Genomic DNA, 20,862 nt, shown 5'->3' with positions numbered 1-20,862 from the left:
TTGAGGCACTTCTTGAGCCACATGCGGATCGTCTGCTTGGCTACCTCCTCCTCGATGCTGTACTCCAGCTGCTCGCGGATCAGCAGCTCCTCCAGCTGCAGGCTCTTGCGGATGTCCACCGATCGGTACGACAGCATGCTGGGGGGGGGGGGGGGGGGGTGGACACACGGGTGGAAATACGTGAGTCGATGACACACAGGGTGGTGGACACGCGCGGGGGGTGGGAGACGCGGCACAGAGGGATGCTCGGGGTGGACACGCGGGGGAGACAAGTAGTGAGTGAGCGGTGAGTGAGCGGTGAGTGGTGAGTGAGTAGTGAGTGAGCGGTGAGTGAGTTGTAAGTGGTGAGTGAGTGGTGAGCGGGTTGCGAGCGAGCGGTGAGTGAGCGGTGAGCGAGTGAGTAGTGAGTGAGCGGTGAGCGGTGAGCGAGTGAGTAGTGAGTGAGCGGTGAGTGGTGAGCGGGTTGCGAGCGAGCGGTGAGTGAGTGGTGAGCCAGTGAGTGAGTAGTGAGTGAGTGGTGAGCAAGTGAGTAGTGAGTAAGCGAGTGAGTAGTGAGTGAGCGGTAAGTGGTGAGCAAGTGAGTAGTGAGTGAGCGATGAGTGGTGAGCGGGTTGCGAGTGAGCGGTGAGTGAGTGGTGAGCGAGTGAGTGAGCGGGCGATTGAGTGAGTGGGTGGGTGGTGAGTGGTGAGCGAGTGAGTGGTGAGTGAGCGAGCGAGCGAGCTGTGAGCGAGTGAGTGAGCGGTGAACGAGCGGCGAGCGAGCGGCGAGCGAACAAGTGGTGAGCGAGTGAGTGGTGAGTGAGCGAGTGAGTGGTGAGTGAGCGGTGAGTGAGGGAGTGAGTGGTGAGTGAGCGGTGAGCGAGTGAGTGGTGAGTGAGCAAGCGATTGAGTGAGCGAGTGAGTGGTGAGTGAGCGAGCGAGCGGTGAGCAAGTGGTGAGCGAGTGAGTGGTGAGCGAGCGGTGAGCAAGTGGTGAGTGAGTGAGTGGTGAGTGAGCGAGTAGTGAGCGAGTGGTGAGTGAGCGAGTGGTGAGCGAGCGATGAGCGGTGAGCGCCACCTGAGCACGTCGTGGAAGGTGACGGCGCTGCCATTGTGCAGCTTGTCCATCTCGTAGCACATGTGCTTGAAAAGGAGTTTGTCCTTCTCCAGATCCACCTCCAGGCGGCCCTTGAGGAGACGGAGCAGGAACTTGACCCTGGAGGTGGGGATCAGTCCCTGGCAGGGGTCAAAGGGCAAGGGGGCAGGGCTCAGGGGTCAGGAGTCAACGCTATCTCTATCCCCCCCCCCACACCGCACCTCCGATTAGCGCGGTTGGCTACGTACGGTGGCGAGGGCAGTTCGGCGCACCGATGCCAACGACGTCACCACGGCGGCGCACGCGCCAGGCTAGGTGCACCACTTTGAGGCCGCCACGTGAGGTGTCGAAGGCTCGCCGCGCTGACAGGAGGAGGTCACGGGGCAGACCCAACAGGTACCACGGGTCGGCTGACTGAGATGACTGGCTGATGCACCACCTGTGCCCCCTACTGTGCCAACCTGCTGTGCTTTAGCCACCCGGCGCTCCGCTCGTTATTGTGAGCGTCGCTCCTCCGCCCTCCGTTGTTGTTGGAGGGCGACTGCCTCCAAGTGCCCAGTAGCAGCGTCCTTCACGAGCCTCCTCCACAGAGGCCGATCTTGACACCGCTGGTACCGGTCATCGGCAAGTCCACTCAGCTCCACGTCCTCCTGTACCACATCACTCCATCTCTTCTCTAGCCCGTGCCGCGTCCGTTTAGCCCCCTCAATCCGGCCGAACAAAAACTGTTTCGGCATGCGGTGGCTGGGCATGCGGGCTACATGACCCAGCCAACGCAGCCTTGCCTGCCGGAGGAGCTCACGGATGGGACCTTGCCCAGATCTTTCGAGGATTTTTGAGCTCCTCACACAATCCAGTCTGGTTAAACCCAGGATGGATCGTAGGCAGGCTAGCTTAAGGACACACACACGTACACACACACGTACACACACACACGTACACACACACACGTACACACACACGTACAACAACAACAACCGCCATTCGCCACTAAGTGGCGGTGACGTCACCACGACGCTTGTGCCAGGCTATGTGCACCCTGAGGCCACGTGAAGTGTCGAACGCCCGCTGGCAGGAGGTCACGGGGCAGACCCAGGTGCCACGGGTCGACTGACTGAGATGACTGGCTGATGCACCACCTGTGCCCCCTACTGTGCCAACCTGCTGTGCTTTAGCCACCCGACGCTCCGCTCGCTGTTGTGAGCGTCGCTCCTCCGCCCTCCGTTGTTGTTGGAGGGCGACTGCCTCCAACTGCCCAGTAGCATCCTTCACGAGCCTCCTCCACAGAGGCCGATCTTGACACCGCTGGTACCAGTCATCGGCAAGTCCACTCAGCTCCACGTCCTCCTGTACCACATCACTCCATCTCTTCTCTAGCCCGTGCCGCGCCCGCTTAGCCCCCTCAATCCGGCCAAACAAAAGCTGTTTCGGCATGCGGTGGCTGGGCATGCGGGCTACATGACCCAGCCATCGCAGCCTTGCCTGCCGGAGGAGCTCACCGATGGGACCCTGCCCAGATCTTTCAAGGATTTGTGAGCTCCTCACACAATCCAGTCTGGTTAAACCCAGGATGGATCGTAGGCAGGTCAGCCTAAATGTTTCTAACCGGCGAAGATGTTCCATTAGGGGGGTCCACGTTTCGCAAGCGTAGAGAAGGGAGGGAATGACCGTGGCCGAGAAGACCTGAAGCTTAGTGCGGAGCGACAGACCAGGTAGCTTCCACACAGCGTTACGCAACCGATGAAAAGATATTGCCGCTCGACTGATTCGGAGTGAGACCTCTGCTGTTAAACTGGAGCCAGTCATAAGCACACTGCCCAGGTATGGGAAACTCTCCACTCTCTCCACAACTGCCCCATCACCGATTGGGAGTTGCGGGGGTGGAGTGTCCGATGGTACAAAATACCCAGGCAGGTGCTTAGTTTTGGTGGGGCTGATGGTAAGGCCCCACCTCTTAGTGGCACGCTCCAGTCTCAGCAGCAGCGTCTCCAACTCCTCCTCTGACTGAGCAGCTATTACCAAGTCATCAGCATACATAACGTGGTTGAGCAATAGGGAGCCATCCCTTGACCGCACCCGGGCATCGATTAGCCTCCCATTATATCTGTACCATATGGAGATTCCCCCGGTACAGCTATTGAAGGCTTCACGAACTACGTGGTCAAAATAGATGTTAAATAATGTGGGAGCCAGAGGACATCCCTGTCGCACCCCAAGGTGTACAGGGAATGGCTCTGACTCCCGGCCACGTAGTTTTACCCGGGCCCGCTCACCATCATGAAGGTCCTTAATGATCGTGAGCAGAGGGTCAGGTACTCCAAAAGCACGAAGAACGACCCAGAGCCCAGGCCTACTGATGGTATCATAGGCCTTGACCAGGTCAATAAAGCAGAGATGTAGGTCTTGTTGGAATTCCCTACACCTCTGCTGTAGCAGACGGACAGAAAATATGGCATCTGTGCAGGACCGCCCTTTCCTGAAACCGCATTGGGGCTCCGCAAGCCTCTCCTCAGCGTGCCTGGCAAGGCGATGCTGAATAATCCTTGCCAGGACCTTTCCCGGCACACTGAGGAGTGAGATGCCCCTGTAGTTGTTACAGTCTGTGCGGTCCCCCTTCTTAAAAAGGGGGACCACCAGGGGGTGTGTGTGTACACACGTACACACACACAAACACACACACATGTACACACACGTGCACACGTACACACACACGTACACACGTGCACACGTACACACACAGACGTACACACACACGTACACACACGTACACACACGTACACACACACACGTACACACACACGTACACACACACACGTACACACACATGTACACACACACACGTACACACACACGCATACACACACACGTACACACACGTACATACACACGTACACACACGTGCACACACACACGTGCACACACACACGTACACACACGTACACACACACACGTACACACACACACGTACACACACACGTACACACACGTACACACACGTACACACACGTGCACACACACACGTACACACACACACGTACACACACACAAGGGGCAAGGGCAGAGCTCTGGGTAGGGCTCTGGGCAGGGCTGTGGGCAGGGCTCTGGGCAGGGCACTGGGCAGGGCTGTGGGCAGGGCTCTGGGCAGGGCCGTGGGCAGGGCTGTGGGCAGGGTTGTGGGCAGGGCTGTGGGCAGGGCCCTGGGCAGGGCTCTGGGCAGGGTTGTGGGCAGGGCCCCGGGCAGGGTTGTGGGCAGGGCTGTGGGCAGGGCTGTGGGCAGGGTCGTGGGCAGGTCTGTGGGCAGGGTTCTGAGCAGGGTTCTGGGCAGGGCCCTGGGCAGGGCTGTGGGCAAGGCTGTGGGCAGGGCCGTGGGCAGGGCTGTGGGCAGGGTTCTGGGCTCACCTCTCTCTTGTCGTCCACCATGTTCCAGGTGATCTGGAAGTGCCGGAGGTCGTTGTAGCTGAGCAGCTGATCCTCCTCCGTCGAGTAGAAGAGCGAGAAGTTCTCCACGATGATGGCTGAGTACACACAAAAACAAAGGCCCCCGTGTAGCCTGTAACTGACTGTAGGGGCAAGTGCTGTTAGCGAGCAGCACCTGTGAAGGCCGGAACGGTACACGAGGGGGTGGGTGGCTACCAGCACCACGCCCGACCGCCTTTGTCTCCCTAGTGGCGATGTTTACACACGGCACCAGGTACTCATTTGAGGCTGAGTCTACCTAGGGGAGGCCCGGGACCGGTTTAGATAATCGTCACACACACACACCTGTACACACACACCTGTACACACACACACACACCTGTGCACACAAACACACCTGTATACACACACACACCTGTACACACACACACCTGTACACACACACACCTGTACACACACACACCCGTACACACACACACACCCGTACACACACACCTGTACACACACACACCCGTACACACACACCTGTACACACACACACCTGTACACACACACACCTATACACCCCTGTAGGTTGAGCAGGATGCAAGTGACGATGACGACGACGATGACGATGACGACGATGATGACGACGATGATGACGACGATGACGATAATGACGATAATGACGATGATGACGATGACGACTATGACGACTATGACGACCACGACGACGACGATGACGACGACGATGACGACGATGACGACGACGAGGACGACGACAACATTACCGACGAGGAGGTTGAGCATGATGTAGGCGATGATGACGTAGAAGGAGCAGAAGTAGAGCAGCGCCCCTGCGTAGTTCCCGCAGTCCGTCTCCCAGTAGTTCACGCGGCTGGGCGTGCAGAACGGGGGCAGCACCTGTAGAGCAGGCGAGGTAGTCAACATCTCATAGCCACCGTGATGATGATGAGAGACGCAGACTCCACATGTACAGGGTCAGGATGGAACCCACGACCTCCTGTAGACCAGGCGAGGTAGTCAACATCTCATAGCCACCGTGATGATGATGATGAGAGACGCAGACTCCACATATACAGGCTCGGGATGGAACCCACGACCTCCTGTATACCAGGCGAGGTAGTCAACATCTCATAGCCACCGTGATGATGATGAGAGACGCAGACTCCACATGTACAGGGTCGGGATGGAACCCACGACCTCCTGTAGACCAGGCGAGGTAGTCAACATCTCATAGCCACCGTGATGATGATGATGATGAGATGCAGACTCCAAATATACAGCAACAGGTCGGGATGGAACCCACGGCCTCCTGGAGACCAGGCGAGGTAGTCAACATCTCATAGCCACCGTGATGATGATGATGATGAGAGATGCAGACTCCACATATACAGGCTCGGGATGGAACCCACGACCTCCTGTAGACCGGGCGAGGTAGTCAACATCTCATAGCCACCGTGATGATGATGATGCGTGAGAGACACAGACTCCACATGTACAGGCTCGGGATGGAACCCACGACCTCCTGTAGACCAGGCGAGGTAGTCAACATCTCATAGCCACCGTGATGGTGATGAGAGACGCAGACTCCACATATACAGCAGCAGGCGTCGTCAGGGTCGGGATGGAACCCACGACCTCCTGTAGATCTGGCGAGGTAGTCAACATCTCATAGCCACCGTGATGATGATGAGAGACGCAGACTCCACATGTACAGGGTCGGGATGGAACCCACGACCTCCTGTAGACCAGGCGAGGTAGTCAACATCTCATAGCCACCGTGATGATGATGAGTGAGAGACGCAGACTCCACATGTACAGGGTCGGGATGGAACCCACGACCTCCTGTAGACCACGCGAGGTAGTCAACATCTCATAGCCACCGTGATGATGATGAGAGAGAGACACGCAGACTCCAAATCTACAGCAGCAGGCATCGTCAGGGATGGAACTCACGGCATCCTGCACACCAGGCGAGGTAGTCAACATCTCATAGCCACCGTGATGACTGTAGGGGCAAGTGCTGTTAGCGAGTAGCTGCAGTCCCTACCAAGGCCGGCACTGTGGCACACGAGGGGGTCGGTGGCTACCAGCACCACGCCCGACTGCCTTTGTCTCCCCAATGGCGATGTTTACTACACACACAGCACCAAAGTACACATTTGAGGCCGAGTCGACCTAGGCGAGGCCCAGGACCCTATCAGATAGTCGTCACTGATGCTGTTGGTGGTGGCCGCGAGCGGGAATCGAACTCAGGTCGCCGGGTTCGGAGCGCAGCGGTAGCGCTAACCGCTGCACCACCGCTCCCCCCACACACACACAGACACACACGCACGCACACGAACACGCACACACGCACATACGCACACACGCACACAAACGAACACGCACGCAGACACACGCGTGAACACAAACGAACACACACACACGAACACACGCACGCAGACACACGTGTGAACACACACGAACACACACGAACACACATGAACACACGCACGCAGACACACGAACACACGCACGAACACACACGAACACGCGCACGCAGACACACGCGTGAACACACACGCACGAACACGCACGAACACACGTGAACACACACGTGAACACACACGAACACACGCGCACGCAGACACACGAACACGCACGAACACACGCACGCAGACACACGAACACACACGCACGCAGACACACGCGTGAACACACACGAACACGCACGCAGACACACGCACGCAGACACACGCGTGAACACACGGACACACACGCACGAATACGCACGCAGACACACGCACGCAGACACACGCGTGAACACACACGAACACACACGCACGCACACACACGAACACGCACGAACACACACGAACACACACGCACACACACGCACGAACACACACGCACACACACGAACACACGCACACACACGCGTGAACACACACGAACACACGCACGAACACGCACGAACACACACGCACGAACACACACGAACACACACGCACGAACACACACGCACGCAGACACACGCGTGAACACACACGAACACACACGCACACACACGCACGAACACGCACGAACACACACGCACGAGCACGCACGAACACAGACGCACGCACACACACGAACACACACGCACGCACACACACGCACGCACGCACGCACACACACGAACACACACGAATACGCACGAACACACACGCACGCAGACACACGAACACAAACGCACGCACACACGAACACACGCACGCAGACACACGCACGAACACGCACGAACACACACGCACGAACACACACGAACACACACGCACGCAGACACACGAACACACACGAGCACACCGCCCGACCACTCACCATGCAATCGTGCATGATTTTGTTCCAGTCCTCGCCCGTGACGATGCGGAACAGCACCGTGATGGCCTTGCCAGCCGTGGAGAAGTTGGCGTGCCTGAGGATAACCACCGTACATTAACAACAACAACAACTACAGGGCCGCAGAGCTTGCAGAATTAGTGTAATCCACCCCTAACGCCCTCCCCCGCATGCGTGGGGTTGGCTAGACACTTCACTGTAGGACGGCAGAGCTTGAGGAATGAGCACAACCCATCCACCACCACTCTCTAGCATGCGTGGGGTTGGCCAGATATTCTACTATAGGATCACAGAGCTTGGAGTATGAGTGTAACTCACCCACTACCACTCCCTCGCATGCGTGGGGTTGGCTAGACACTTCACTATAGGATCACAGAGCTTGGAGAATGAGTGTAACTCACCCACCACAACACCATAGCATGCGTGGGGTTGGCTAGACACTTCACTGTAGGATCACAGAGCTTGCAGAATGAGTGTAACTCACCCACCACCACTCTCACATGCGTGGGGTTGGCTAGACAATTCACTGTAGGACAGCAGAGCTTGAGGAATGAGTGTAACCCATCCACCACCACTCTCTAGCATGCGTGGGGTTGGCTAGACACTTCACTGTAGGATCGCAGAGCTTGAGGAATGAGCACAACCCAGACACCACCACTCTCTCGCATGCTTGGGGTTTGCCAGATATTCTACTATAGGATCACAGAGCTTGGAGTATGAGTGTAACTCACCCACTACCACTCCCTCGCATGCGTGGGGTTGGCTAGACACTTCGCTGTAGGACGGCAGAGTTTTGATAATGAGTGTAACTCACCCACCACCACTCCCTCGCATGCGTGGGGTTGGCTAGAGACTTCACTGTAGGATCACAGAGCTTGGAGAATGAGTGTAACTCACCCACCACCACTCTCTAGCATGCGTGGGGTTGGCTAGACACTTCACTGTAGGACAGCAGAGCTTAAGGAATGAGTGTAACTCACCCACGACCACTCTCGCATGCGTGGGGTTGGCTAGACACTTCACTGTAGGACGGCAGAGCTTGAGGAATGAGCACAACCCAGACACCACCACTCTCTAGCATGCTTGGGGTTGGCCAGATATTCTACTATAGGATCACAGAGCTTTGAGAATGAGTGTAACTCACCCACCACCACTCCCTCGCATGCGTGGGGTTGGCTAGACACTTCACTGAAAGATCACAGAGCTTGGAGAGTGAGTGTAACTCACCCACCACCACTCCCTCGCATGCGTGGGGTTGGCTAGACACTTCACTGTAGGAAGGTAGAGCTTGGAGAATGAGTGTAACTCACCCACCACCACTCTCGCATGCGTGGGGTTGGCTAGACACTTCACTGTAGGATCACAGAGCTTGGAGAATGAGTCTAACTCACCCACCACCACACCATAGCATGCGTGGGGTTGGCTAGACACTTCACTGTAGCGCAGCAGAGCTTGAGGAATGAGTGTAATCCACCCCTAACGCCCTCCCCTGCATGCGTGGGGTTGGCTAGACACTTCACTGTAGGACAGCAGAGATTGAGGAATGAGCACAACCCATCCACCACCACTCTCTAGCATACGTGGGGTTGGCCAGATATTCTACTATAGGATCACAGAGCTTGGAGAATGAGTGTAACTCACCCACCACCACTCTCTAGCATGCGTGGGGTTGGCTAGACACTTCAATGTAGGATCACAGAGCTTTGAGAATGAGTGGAACTCACCCACCACCACTCTCTAGCATGCGTGGTGTTGGCTAGACACTTCACTGTAGGACAGCAGAGCTTGGAGAATGAGTGTAACTCACCCACCACCACTCTGCATGCGTGGGGTTGGCTAGACACTTCACTATAGGATCACAGAGCTTGGAGAATGAGTGTAACTCACCCACCACCACTCTCGCATGCGTGGGGTTGGCTAGACACTTCACTATAGGACGGCAGAGCTTGGAGAATGAGTGTAACTCACCCACAACCACTCCCTCGCATGCGTGGGGTTGGCTAGACAATTCACTGTAGGATCACAGAGCTTGGAGAATGAGTGTAACTCACCCACCACCACTCTCACATACGTGGGGTTGGCTAGATACTTCACTGTAGGACGGCAGAGCTTGCAGAATGAGTGTTACTCATAGTTCATAGTTCATTTATTTGGTAGAGCCCTGTGAGCCATTCGGCAATCATCATCAGGTGTGAAAACCACAGCAAGATAACATTTTTAATTTTTTTTATATCTAAGTGTAACTGCTTTCAAATTTTCCTGCTGTGGTTTTCACACCTGACGATGATTGCTTGGTGTTGCAGTCGAAACGTCGTGAGATTTTTTATTGTTTTATATTTTTATTTTATTGTTTCCCTTCTAACGCGGTGGTGACTTTACCGAAAGAACCAAAAACATGAATCCCCCAGTCACGAGAGCTTTAAATCGAGATTTAAGTAGAACGCGTTGCCTCTATTTATTGATAAAGTTGCCGCATTTTGACGTGACGTCACATTTCTCAAACCCCGCCCCCCCCCTCGTCACGCATCGTCACAAATGTCTGACCCCCCCCCCCTCCCCTTAGGGGCGTGACGTCATTTATGGTCGGCCAATTGAGCTCACCGGTTGATGTTCTCGCCATACTTCACAGTTCCGAAGAGGACGACACCGGCGAAGGCATAGCAGAGCAGCAGCAGGAACATGCCCACGATGATGAAGAAGCTCTTGTACATGCTGACCACCACGGTGAGCAGAAGCATCTTGAGGGTGGCCTAGAGAGACGCAGGGGGAGAGACACGGGGGGAGACACGGGGAGGGGAGAGACACGGGGGGAGAGACACGGGGAGAGACACGGGGGGGGAGAGAGACACGGGGGGAGAGACGCGGGGGGGGGGGGGGGGGGGAGAGACACGGGGGGAGAGACACGCGGGGAGAGACACGCGGAGGGGGAGAGAGACACGCGTGGGGAGAGACACGGGGGGAGAGACACGGGGTGTGGTGTTTGTTGTGTTGTGTTGGTGGTTGTGGTTGTGGTGGTGTTGTGGTAATTGTTGTTGCGTGAGCCTCACGTGCTTTCCACAGATGGAGAAGAAGCGGAAGACGATGATGCAGGCGCCCATCATGTACGTGTACTCGTTCTGTCACGCGCACACACACACACACACACGTGTACACACACACACACGTACACACGTGTACGCAAACACTAGTTCACACACACGCGCACACGTACACGCGCACACACACGCGTACACAAACACTAGTCGACACGCACACACGCGCGCACGTGCACGCACGCGCGTACACAAACACTCGCACACGCGGAGTATCAGTGACTCCAGGCTTTTCGGAGTCCCCTTCTTCATCGATCAACTTCCACGGTCTCGCCCGCGACGCTCTGCACGGTGGCTCATGCCGGCGCCGCGCACGTCAGCGGCCGTCACTGCAGCGCAAGGTCTAGCGGAGACGACCACAAGTCCACTCACAGAACCGGCAGCCTCCCCACCCCCCCTCCCGTGCTCTTTCGCCTCCTTTTCCGCTGTAGAGGTGTTAACTGCGCGCTGTTGCGTAACCTGCATTGCCACCAGGGCAGTGCAGCATTACCCCTGGGTACAACGGTTGGGGTCAGTCGAGGTGAAACGGATCGTGGCCAGGGTTTGGTCAGAACCAATCAGACGGTTCCACGTGGGAATGTATGATTGGTTCTGCCTGGCCACGAAGGGGTATAAGACGGGTGACCCAACGGACCTCGGGGAGTTCTCTCCCTGCACGAAGACAGAAGACTGGGCTGAAGCCTAGCTAGGACCCTGGACCAGCCTTCCAGCCCTTCTGAGGGCTAAGGCTCGGCATACCCAGTGGTCAGGACCCACCGGGCCAGCGGTGGGTCAGATAGCCTCCCCTAGGTCCTAGCCGGAGGACTAGGATAGCGGTAGACGTGTGAGTCCCGCCAAGTCCGGAGGCTGTACCTCCCTAGGGTATCGGGTGAGGGGACCGTATATCCCTCTGTGTGTGTTAAGCGTCGTATAAGGAAATGATACAATAAACAGAGTGTGCCCCCTAAGAAGTCTGCTCGTCCTTACAACACTACACCGCTACCGCCAAGGCCTCCCCGGTTCCGCCCTTCTCGAAGCCCCTAGCGGGTTCCCGGGGTCCTCCTGCTGGGGGTCCTCGGTGAGCCCGGCCCAAGTTCCTCCGCCCTGTCGGGGCACAGCCGCGGCCTACGTCCTCGGTGGCGCTGTCAGTCGGTCGGCCGCAGTTGCCGCTGCTGGCCACCGGCCGGCGCTATTACACTACGCACGAAAACATATATACACACACGTAGATACACACGCACGCGTAGATACACACGCACGCATAGATACACGCACGCGTAGATACACACGCATACGTAGATACATACACACGTAGATACACGCACGCGTAGATACACACACACGTGGATACATACACACACAGACATACACACACAGACAGATACATACTCACACAGACACACACAGACACACAGACACACACACACAGACACACAAAAAAGGTCCCCCGTGTAGCCTCTAACAGACTGTAGGGGAAAGTGCTGTTAGTAGCGAGTAGCAGCAGCGTCTGTGAAGGTAGACACAGACAAAGATCCCCCGTGTAGCCTCTAACAGACTCTAGGGGCAAGTATTGTGAGTAGCGAGTAGCAGCAGCACCTGTGAAGGTAGACACAGACAAAGATCCCCCGTGTAGCCTCTAACAGGCTGTAGGGGCAAGTGCTGTTAGCGAGGAGCATCTATGAAGCACCACGCCCGGCCGCCTTTGTCTCCCCAGTGGCGATGTTTACTGCACACCGCTACACCAGGTACTCATTTGAGGCTGAGTCAACCTCGGGGAGGTCCAGGACCGGTTCAGATAATCGTCACTGATGGTGTTGGTGGCCGTGAGCGGGAATGGAACTCGGCGGTACCCTCCCCTAGGTCGACTCGGCCTTAAATACGTGGACGGCCTCATGGTGCCCTGACACTCCTGTTGTTGTTGTTGCTGTTGTTGTTGCTGTTATTGCTGTTGTTGTTGCTGTTGTTGTTGTTGTGGTCGTTGTAGACTTTGTCTTACCAGCTGAGGCCCACCCACCTACGAGCTGCTACGTAGCTCTCATCACTAATTTCATAGCTCTACCAAGCGGCTGATATCATTGTCGTCGTCATCATCCTCGTCATCATCGTCATCATCGTCATCATCGCCGTCATTATTATCGTCATCGACGTCATCATCGTCGTCATCGTCGTCATCGTCGTCCTCATCATCGTCGTCATCGCCGTCATCGTCGTCATCGTCGTCGTCGTCGTCATCATCGTCATCGTCGTCATCATCGTTGTCGTCATCGTCGTCATCGTCGTCATCGCCGTCATCATCGCCGTCATCATCGCCGTCATCGTCGTCATCGTCGTCATCGTCATCATCGTCGTCATCGTCATCGTCGTCGTCATCATCGTCGTCCTCGTCATCATCGTCGTCATAATCACCATCGTCATCATCGTCGACGTCGTCATCGTCATCATCGTCATCGTCGTCATCGTGATTGTCGTCATCGTCATCGTCATCGTCGTCATCGTCATCATCGTCGTCGTCATCGCCATCATCATCGCCGTCATCATCGTCGTCATTGCCATCATCATCATCGTCATCATCGTCGTCATCATCGCCGTCATCGTTGTCATCGCCGTCATCGTCGTCATCGCCGTGATCGTCGTCATCGTCGTCATGGCGTGGATATTTATAGCGGCATCCAAATAGCGCTCGAAGCGCGTGGCGATGGCGACTCTAAACGTGGCGGAGAAAAACCCACGACCTCCTGTAGAGCAGGCGAGGTAGTCAACATCTCATAGCCACCGTGGTGATAATGAGTGAGAGATAGAGAGAGAGAGACGCAGACTCCACATATACAGCAGCAGCAGCAGGCATTGTCAGGGTCGGGATCGAACCCATGACCTCCTGTAGAGCAGGCGAGGTAGTCAACATCTCATAGCCATCCTACCTGCAGGGAAAGGTGAAGTATAACCCAGATGATGCCCAGGCAGGTGACCAGCAGGTCGTAGCGGTTGCGACGGCTCTGCCAGTAGCCGCCGGGCGACATCGCGATGCACTTCATAGTCACCTGGTGACGAGACACACACACACAGACACACAGACACACACACAGACACATACACAGACACACACACACACACAGACAGACACACACAGACACACACACACAGACACACACACAGACACACACACAGACACACACACATACAGACACACACAGACAGACACACACACAGACACACATAGACACACAGACACACACACAGACACACAGACACACACACAGACACACACACACAGACAAACACACACACAGACAAATACACAGACACACGCACAGACACACGCACAGACACACACACAGACACACACACACAGACACACAGACACACACACACATAGACACACAGAGATTAAAAATTAAACACCACAACAACAAACGAAACACAACAACAACAATCCAAACACAACAACAAACACAACAACAAACACACCAACAAACCAAACACAACAAACGCAACAAACGCAACACAACAACAGTAGAAGCAGCAGCTCGACAGAAATCCGTTTTCAATCCACATATCTCTGGGTGAGTCTGTGTGTCTCTGTGTGAGTCTGTGTGTCTCTGTGTGAGTCTGTGTGTCTCTGTGTGAGTCTGTGTGTCTCTGTGTGAGTCTGTGGGTCTCTGTGTGAGTCTGTGGGTCTCTGTGTGAGCCTGTGGGTCTCTGTGTGAGTCTGTGGGTCTCTGTGTGAGTCTGTGGGTCTCTGTGTGAGTCTGTGGGTCTCTGTTTGAGTCTGTGGATCTCTGTGTGAGCCTGTGGGTTTCTGTGTGAGTCTGTGGGTCTCTGTGTGAGTCTGTGGGACTCTGTGCGAGTTTGTGGGTCTCTGTGTGAGTCTGTGGGTCTCTGTGTAAGTCTGTGGGTCTCTGTGTGAGTCTGTGGGTCTCTGTGTGAGTCTGTGGGTCTCTGTATGAGTCTGTGTGTGTCTTTGTGTGAGTCTGTGGGTCTCTGTGTGAGTCTGTGGGTCTCTGTGTGAGTCTGTGGGTCTCTGTGTGAGTCTGTGGGTCTCTGTGTGAGTCTGTGGGTCTCTGTGTGAGTCTGTGGGTCTCTGTGTGAGTCTGTGGGTCTCTGTGTGAGGCTGTGGGTCTTTGTGTGAGTCTGTGGGTCTCTGTGTGAGTCTGTGGGTCTCTGTGCGAGTCTGTGGGTCTCTGTGTGAGTCTGTCGGTCTATGTGTGAGACTGTGGGTCTCTGTGTGAGTCTGTGGGTCTCTGTGTGTGAGTCTGTGGGTCTCTGTGTGAGTCTGTGGGTCTCTGTGTGAGTCTATGTGTCTCTGTGTGAGTCTGTGTGTCTATGTGCGAGTCTGTGGGTCTCTGTGCGAGTCTGTGGGTCTCTGTGCGAGTCTGTGGGTCTCTGTGTGAGTCTGTGGGTCTCTGTGTGAGTCTATGTGTCTCTGTGTGAGTCTGTGTGTCTATGTGTGAGTCTGTGGGTCTCTGTGCGAGTCTGTGGGTCTCTGTGCGAGTCTGTGGGTCTCTGTGTGAGTCTGTGGGTCTCTGTGTGAGTCTGTGGGTCTCTGTGTGAGTCTGTGGGTCTCTGTGTGAGTCTGTGGGTCTCTGTGTGAGTCTCTGGGTCTCTGTGTGAGTCTGTGGGTCTGTGTGTGAGACTGTGGGTCTCTGTGTGAGTCTGTGGGTCTCTGTGTGAGTCTGTGGGTCTCTGTGTGAGTCTGTGGGTCTCTGTGTGAGTCTGTGGGTCTGTGTGTGAGACTGTGGGTCTCTGTGTGAGTCTGTGGGTCTCTGTGTGAGTCTCTGGGTCTCTGTGTGAGTCTGTGGGTCTGTGTGTGAGACTGTGGGTCTCTGTGTGAGTCTGTGGGTCTCTGTGTGAGTCTGTGGGTCTCTGTGTGAGTCTGTGTGTCTATGGGTCTCTATGACCTCCTCGTGCACTTAGCCTGGCACAGCGGCCGCACCTCGAGCATGAAGACAAAGGTGAAGATCACGGAGACGGTGGCCAGCGGCACGGTGGGGGGTTGGTCCACAACCCACTACTCACACACATACACAGACACACACACATACATACACACACACATACACACACAGCCACACACACACAGACACACACACACACAGACACACACAGACACACAGACATACACACACACAGACACACACACAGACAGACACACACATATACACATACACACACATACACACACAGACACACACAAACACACACACACACCACACACACACACAGACACACAGACATACACACACAGACACATACACATAGACACACAACATAGACACACACACAGACACACACACACAGACACACACACAGACACACACACACACAGACCACACAGACACACAGACACAGACCATACACAGACACACACACAGACACACACACAGACACAGACCACACACAGATACACACAGACACACACACAGTGAGTGAGTGACAGAGTGAGTGACAGAGTGAGTGCGTGAGTGACAGAGTGAGTGAGTGACTGATTGAGGGACAGAGTGAGTGACAGATTGAATGAGTGACTGAGTGAGTGAGTGATAGAGTGAGTGAGTAACTGAGTGACTAAGTGAGTGACAGAGTGAGTGAGTGACTGAGTGAGTGAGTGAGAGAGAGAGTGAGTGAGAGAGTGAGTGACTTAGTGAGTGAGTGAGTGACTGAATGAGTGACAGAGTGAGTGACTGAGTGAGTGACAGATTGACAGAGTGAGTGAATGACAGAGTGAGTGACTGAGTGAGTGACTGAGTGAGTGATTAACTGAGTGAGTGACTGAGTGAGTGAGTGAGTGACTGAGTGAGTGACTGAGTGACTGAGTGAGTGAGTAACTAAGTGAGTGTCCACCTTGACAGAGAGCAGCAGCGACTGGGCCATAACGAGTAGTGCGATGCTGCGCTTGAAGAAGGGGTGCTGAGTGATGTCGTACATTTTGGCACGCAGCCCCTCGCCGTCTAGACACGTGGGGAGGCACGTGGGGAGACACGTGGGGAGGCACGTGGGAGACACGTGGGGAGACACGTGGGAGACACGTGGGAGACACGTGGGGAGACACGGGGGGAGACACGTGGGAGACACGTGGGGAGACACGTGGGGAGACACGGGGGGAGACACGTGGGGAGACACGTGGGGAGACGCGGGGGGAGACGCGTGGGGAGACACGGGGGAGACCTGTACACACACACACACACCTGTACACACACCTGTACACACACACCTGTACACACACACCTGTACACCTGTACACACACCTGTACACACCTGTACACACCTGTACACACACACACCTGTACACACACCTGTACACACACACACCTGTACACCTGTACACACACACCTGTACACACCTGTACACCTGTACACACACACCTGAACACACCTGTACACACACCAGTACACACACACCTGTACACCTGTACACACCTGTACACACCTGTACACCTGTACACACCTGTACACACCTGTACACCTGTACACACCTGTACACACCTGTACACACACACACCTACCTGTACACACACCTGTACACACCTGTACACACCTGTACACAGCTGTACACACCTGTACACCTGTACACAGGTGTACGCACACCTGTACACACATACCTGTACACACACACACACCTGTAAACACACACCTGTACACACCTGTACACCTGTACACCCCTGTACACACACCTGTGCACCTGTTCACACACACCTGTACACACACACACCTGTACACCTGTACACACACACCTGTACACACCTGTACACCTGTACACACACACCTGAACACACCTGTACACACACCAGTACACACACCCTGTACACCTGTACACACCTGTACACACCTGTACACCTGTACACACCTGTACACACCTGTACACCTGTACACACCTGTACACACCTGTACACACACACCTACCTGTACACACACCTGTACACACCTGTACACACCTGTACACAGCTGTACACACCTGTACACACCTGTACACCTGTACACAGCTGTACACACACACACCTGTACACACATACCTGTACACACACACACACCTGTAAACACACACCTGTACACACCTGTACACCTGTACACACCTGTACACACACCTGTACACCTGTTCACACACACCTGTACACACATCTGCACACACCTGCACACACACCTGAACAGACACACAAACCTGTACACACCTGTACACAGCTGTACACACACACCTGTTCACACACACACCTGTACACACACCTGTACACCTGTTCACACACACATCTGTACACACCTGTACACACACACACACCTGTTCACACACACACACACCTGTACACGTCTACACACCTGTACACACAGCTGCACACACACCTGTATACACCTGTACACCTGTACACACATGTGTACACAGCTGTACACACACACCTGTACACACCTGTACACACACCTGTACACACACACCTGTACACACCTGTACACACCAGTACACACACACCTGTACACACCTGTACACACCTGTACACACACACCTGTACACACCTGTACACACCTGTACACACACACCTATACACACACCTGTACACACACCTGTACACACCTGTACACACCTGTACACAGCTGTACACCTGTGTACACCTGTACACACATGTGTACACAGCTGTACACACCTGTACACCTGTACACACACACATGTGAACACCTGTACACCTGTACACTGCTGTGCGAGCCCTCACCTGGCCGTGGAGGGAGGTGCAGGGGCTGGGCGATCTTCAGGCGGCTCTTGAGGTCCTCCCAGCGGCGCTGGTCCACAGTCAGCAGCGCCGTGCCCTGGACAACGTCACACGGCTCACCTCGTCAGCTCACCTCGTCAACTCACCTCGTCAGCTCACCTCGTCAACTCACCTCGTCACACGGCTCACCTCGTCAGCTCACCTCGTCACACGGCTCACCTCGTCAGCTCACCTCGTCACACGGCTCACCTCGTCAACTCACCTCGTCAACTCACCTTGTCAACTCACCTCGTCAGCTCACCTCGTCAGCTCACCTCGTCGCACGGCTCACCCCGTAGGTAGGCAGTAGGTAGGTGTAGGTAGGCAGTAGGTAGGCAGTAGGTAGGTGTAGGTAAGCAGTAGGTAGGTGTAGGTAGGTGTAGGTAGGCAGTAGGTAGGCAGTAGGTACGCAGTAGGTAGGTGTAGGTAGGTGTAGGTAGGCAGTAGGTAGGTGTAGGTAGAAGTAGGTAGGCAGTAGGTAGGTGTAGGTAGGTGTAGGTAGGCAGTAGGTAGGCAGTAGGTAGGTGTAGGTAGGCAGTAGGTAGGTGTAGGTAGGCAGTAGGTAGGTGTAGGTAGGTGTAGGTAGGCAGTAGGTAGGTGTAGGTAGGTGTAGGTAGGCAGTAGGTAGGCAGTAGGTAGGTGTAGGTAGGCAGTAGGTAGGTATAGGTAGGCAGTAGGTAGGTGTAGGTAGGCAGTAGGTATTCAGTAGGTAGGTGTAGGTAGACAGTAGGTAGGCAGTAGGTAGGTGTAGGTAGGCAGTAGGTAGGTGTAGGTAGGCAGTAGGTAGGTGTAGGTAGGCAGTAGGTAGGTGAAGGTAGGTGTAGGTAGGCAGTAGGTAGGTGTAGGTAGGCAGTAGGTAGGTGTAGGTAGGCAGTAGGTAGGTGTAGGTAGGCAGTAGGTAGGCAGTAGGTAGGTAGTAGGTAGGTGTAGGTAGGTGTAGGTAGGCAGTAGGTAGGCAGTAGGTAGGTGTAGGTAGGTGTAGCTAGGCACTAGGTTGTCAGTAGGTAGGTGTAGGTAGGCAGTAGGTAGGTGTAGGTAGGCAGTAGGTAGGTGTAGGTAGGTGTAGGTAGGCAGTAGCTAGGCAGTAGGTAGGTGTAGGTAGGTGTAGGTAGGTGTAGGTAGGCAGTAGGTAGGTGTAGGTAGGTGTAGGTAGGCAGTAGGTAGGTGAAGGAAGGTGTAGGTAGGCAGTAGGTAGGTGTAGGTAGGCAGTAGGTAGGTGAAGGTAGGTGTAGTTAGGCAGTAGGTAGGTGTAGGTAGGCAGTAGGTATGCAGTAGGTAGGTGTAGGTAGACAGTAGGTAGGTGTAGGTAGGTGTAGGTAGGCAGTAGGTAGGTGTAGGTAGGTGTAGGTAGGCAGTAGGTAGGTGTAGGTAGGCAGTAGGTAGGTGTAGGTAGGCAGTAGGTAGGTGTAGGTAGGCAGTAGGTAGGCAGTAGGTAGGCAGTAGGTAGGTGTAGGTAGGCAGTAGGTAGGCAGTAGGTAGGTAGTAGGTAGGTGTAGGTAGGTGTAGGTAGGCAGTAGGTAGGCAGTAGGTAGGTGTAGATAGGTGTAGCTAGGCACTAGGTTGTCAGTAGGTAGGTGTAGGTAGGCAGTAGGTAGGTGTAGGTAGGCAGTAGGTAGGTGTAGGTAGGTGTAGGTAGGCAGTAGCTAGGCAGTAGGTAGGTGTAGGTAGGCAGTAGGTAGGTGTAGGTAGGCAGTAGGTAGGTGTAGGTAGGCAGTAGGTAGGTGTAGGTAGGTGTAGGTAGGCAGTAGGTAGGCAGTAGGTAGCTGTAGGTAGGCAGTAGGTAGGTGTAGGAAGGCAGTAGGTAGGCAGTAGGTAGGTGTAGGTAGGTGTAGGTAGGTGTAGGTAGGTGTAGGTAGGCAGTAGGTAGGTGAAGGAAGGTGTAGGTAGGCAGTAGGTAGGTGTAGGTAGGCAGTAGGTAGGTGAAGGTAGGTGTAGGTAGGCAGTAGGTAGGTGTAGGTAGGCAGTAGGTAGGTGTAGGTAGGTGTAGGTAGGCAGTAGGTAGGTGTAGGTAGGTGTAGGTAGGCAGTAGGTAGGTGTAGGTAGGTGTAGGTAGGTGTAGGTAGGCAGTAGGTAGGTGTAGGTAGGTGTAGGTAGGCAGTAGGTAGGTGTAGGTAGGTGTAGGTAGGCAGTAGGTAGGTGTAGGTAGGCAGTAGGTAGGTGTAGGTAGGTGTAGGTAGGCAGTAGGTAGGTGTAGGTAGGCAGTAGGTAGGTGT

General features: G+C 54.9%; 1 protein-coding gene across 1 annotated transcript in view; it reads right to left on the bottom strand.

Moving 5' to 3' along the window:
• Window positions 1-20,862, bottom strand: part of NALCN (sodium leak channel, non-selective) — a 164,462-nt gene that overhangs the window by 9,755 nt on the left and 133,845 nt on the right. The window contains exons 31-41 of the mRNA XM_032978490.2: window positions 18,614-18,707; window positions 16,761-16,867; window positions 15,856-15,930; window positions 13,844-13,963; window positions 10,902-10,970; window positions 10,456-10,604; window positions 7,837-7,930; window positions 5,262-5,394; window positions 4,474-4,589; window positions 1,057-1,214; window positions 1-138 (exon numbers count right to left, since the gene is read on the bottom strand). The exon at window positions 1-138 is cut by the window's left edge and continues 13 nt beyond it. Coding sequence (XP_032834381.2) covers window positions 1-138; window positions 1,057-1,214; window positions 4,474-4,589; window positions 5,262-5,394; window positions 7,837-7,930; window positions 10,456-10,604; window positions 10,902-10,970; window positions 13,844-13,963; window positions 15,856-15,930; window positions 16,761-16,867; window positions 18,614-18,707 — 1,253 coding nt within the window. The remainder of the gene's footprint in view (window positions 139-1,056; window positions 1,215-4,473; window positions 4,590-5,261; window positions 5,395-7,836; window positions 7,931-10,455; window positions 10,605-10,901; window positions 10,971-13,843; window positions 13,964-15,855; window positions 15,931-16,760; window positions 16,868-18,613; window positions 18,708-20,862) is intronic.

This window comes from Petromyzon marinus, chromosome 67, assembly GCF_048934315.1.
Source record: "Petromyzon marinus isolate PM22_M1 ecotype Great Lakes invasive population chromosome 67, UKy_Petmar_22M1.pri1.0, whole genome shotgun sequence".
Lineage (NCBI taxonomy): Eukaryota > Metazoa > Chordata > Hyperoartia > Petromyzontiformes > Petromyzontidae > Petromyzon > Petromyzon marinus.
Note: the sequence above shows the minus strand (reverse complement) of the source record. Positions and strands in the feature narration are given on the sequence as shown.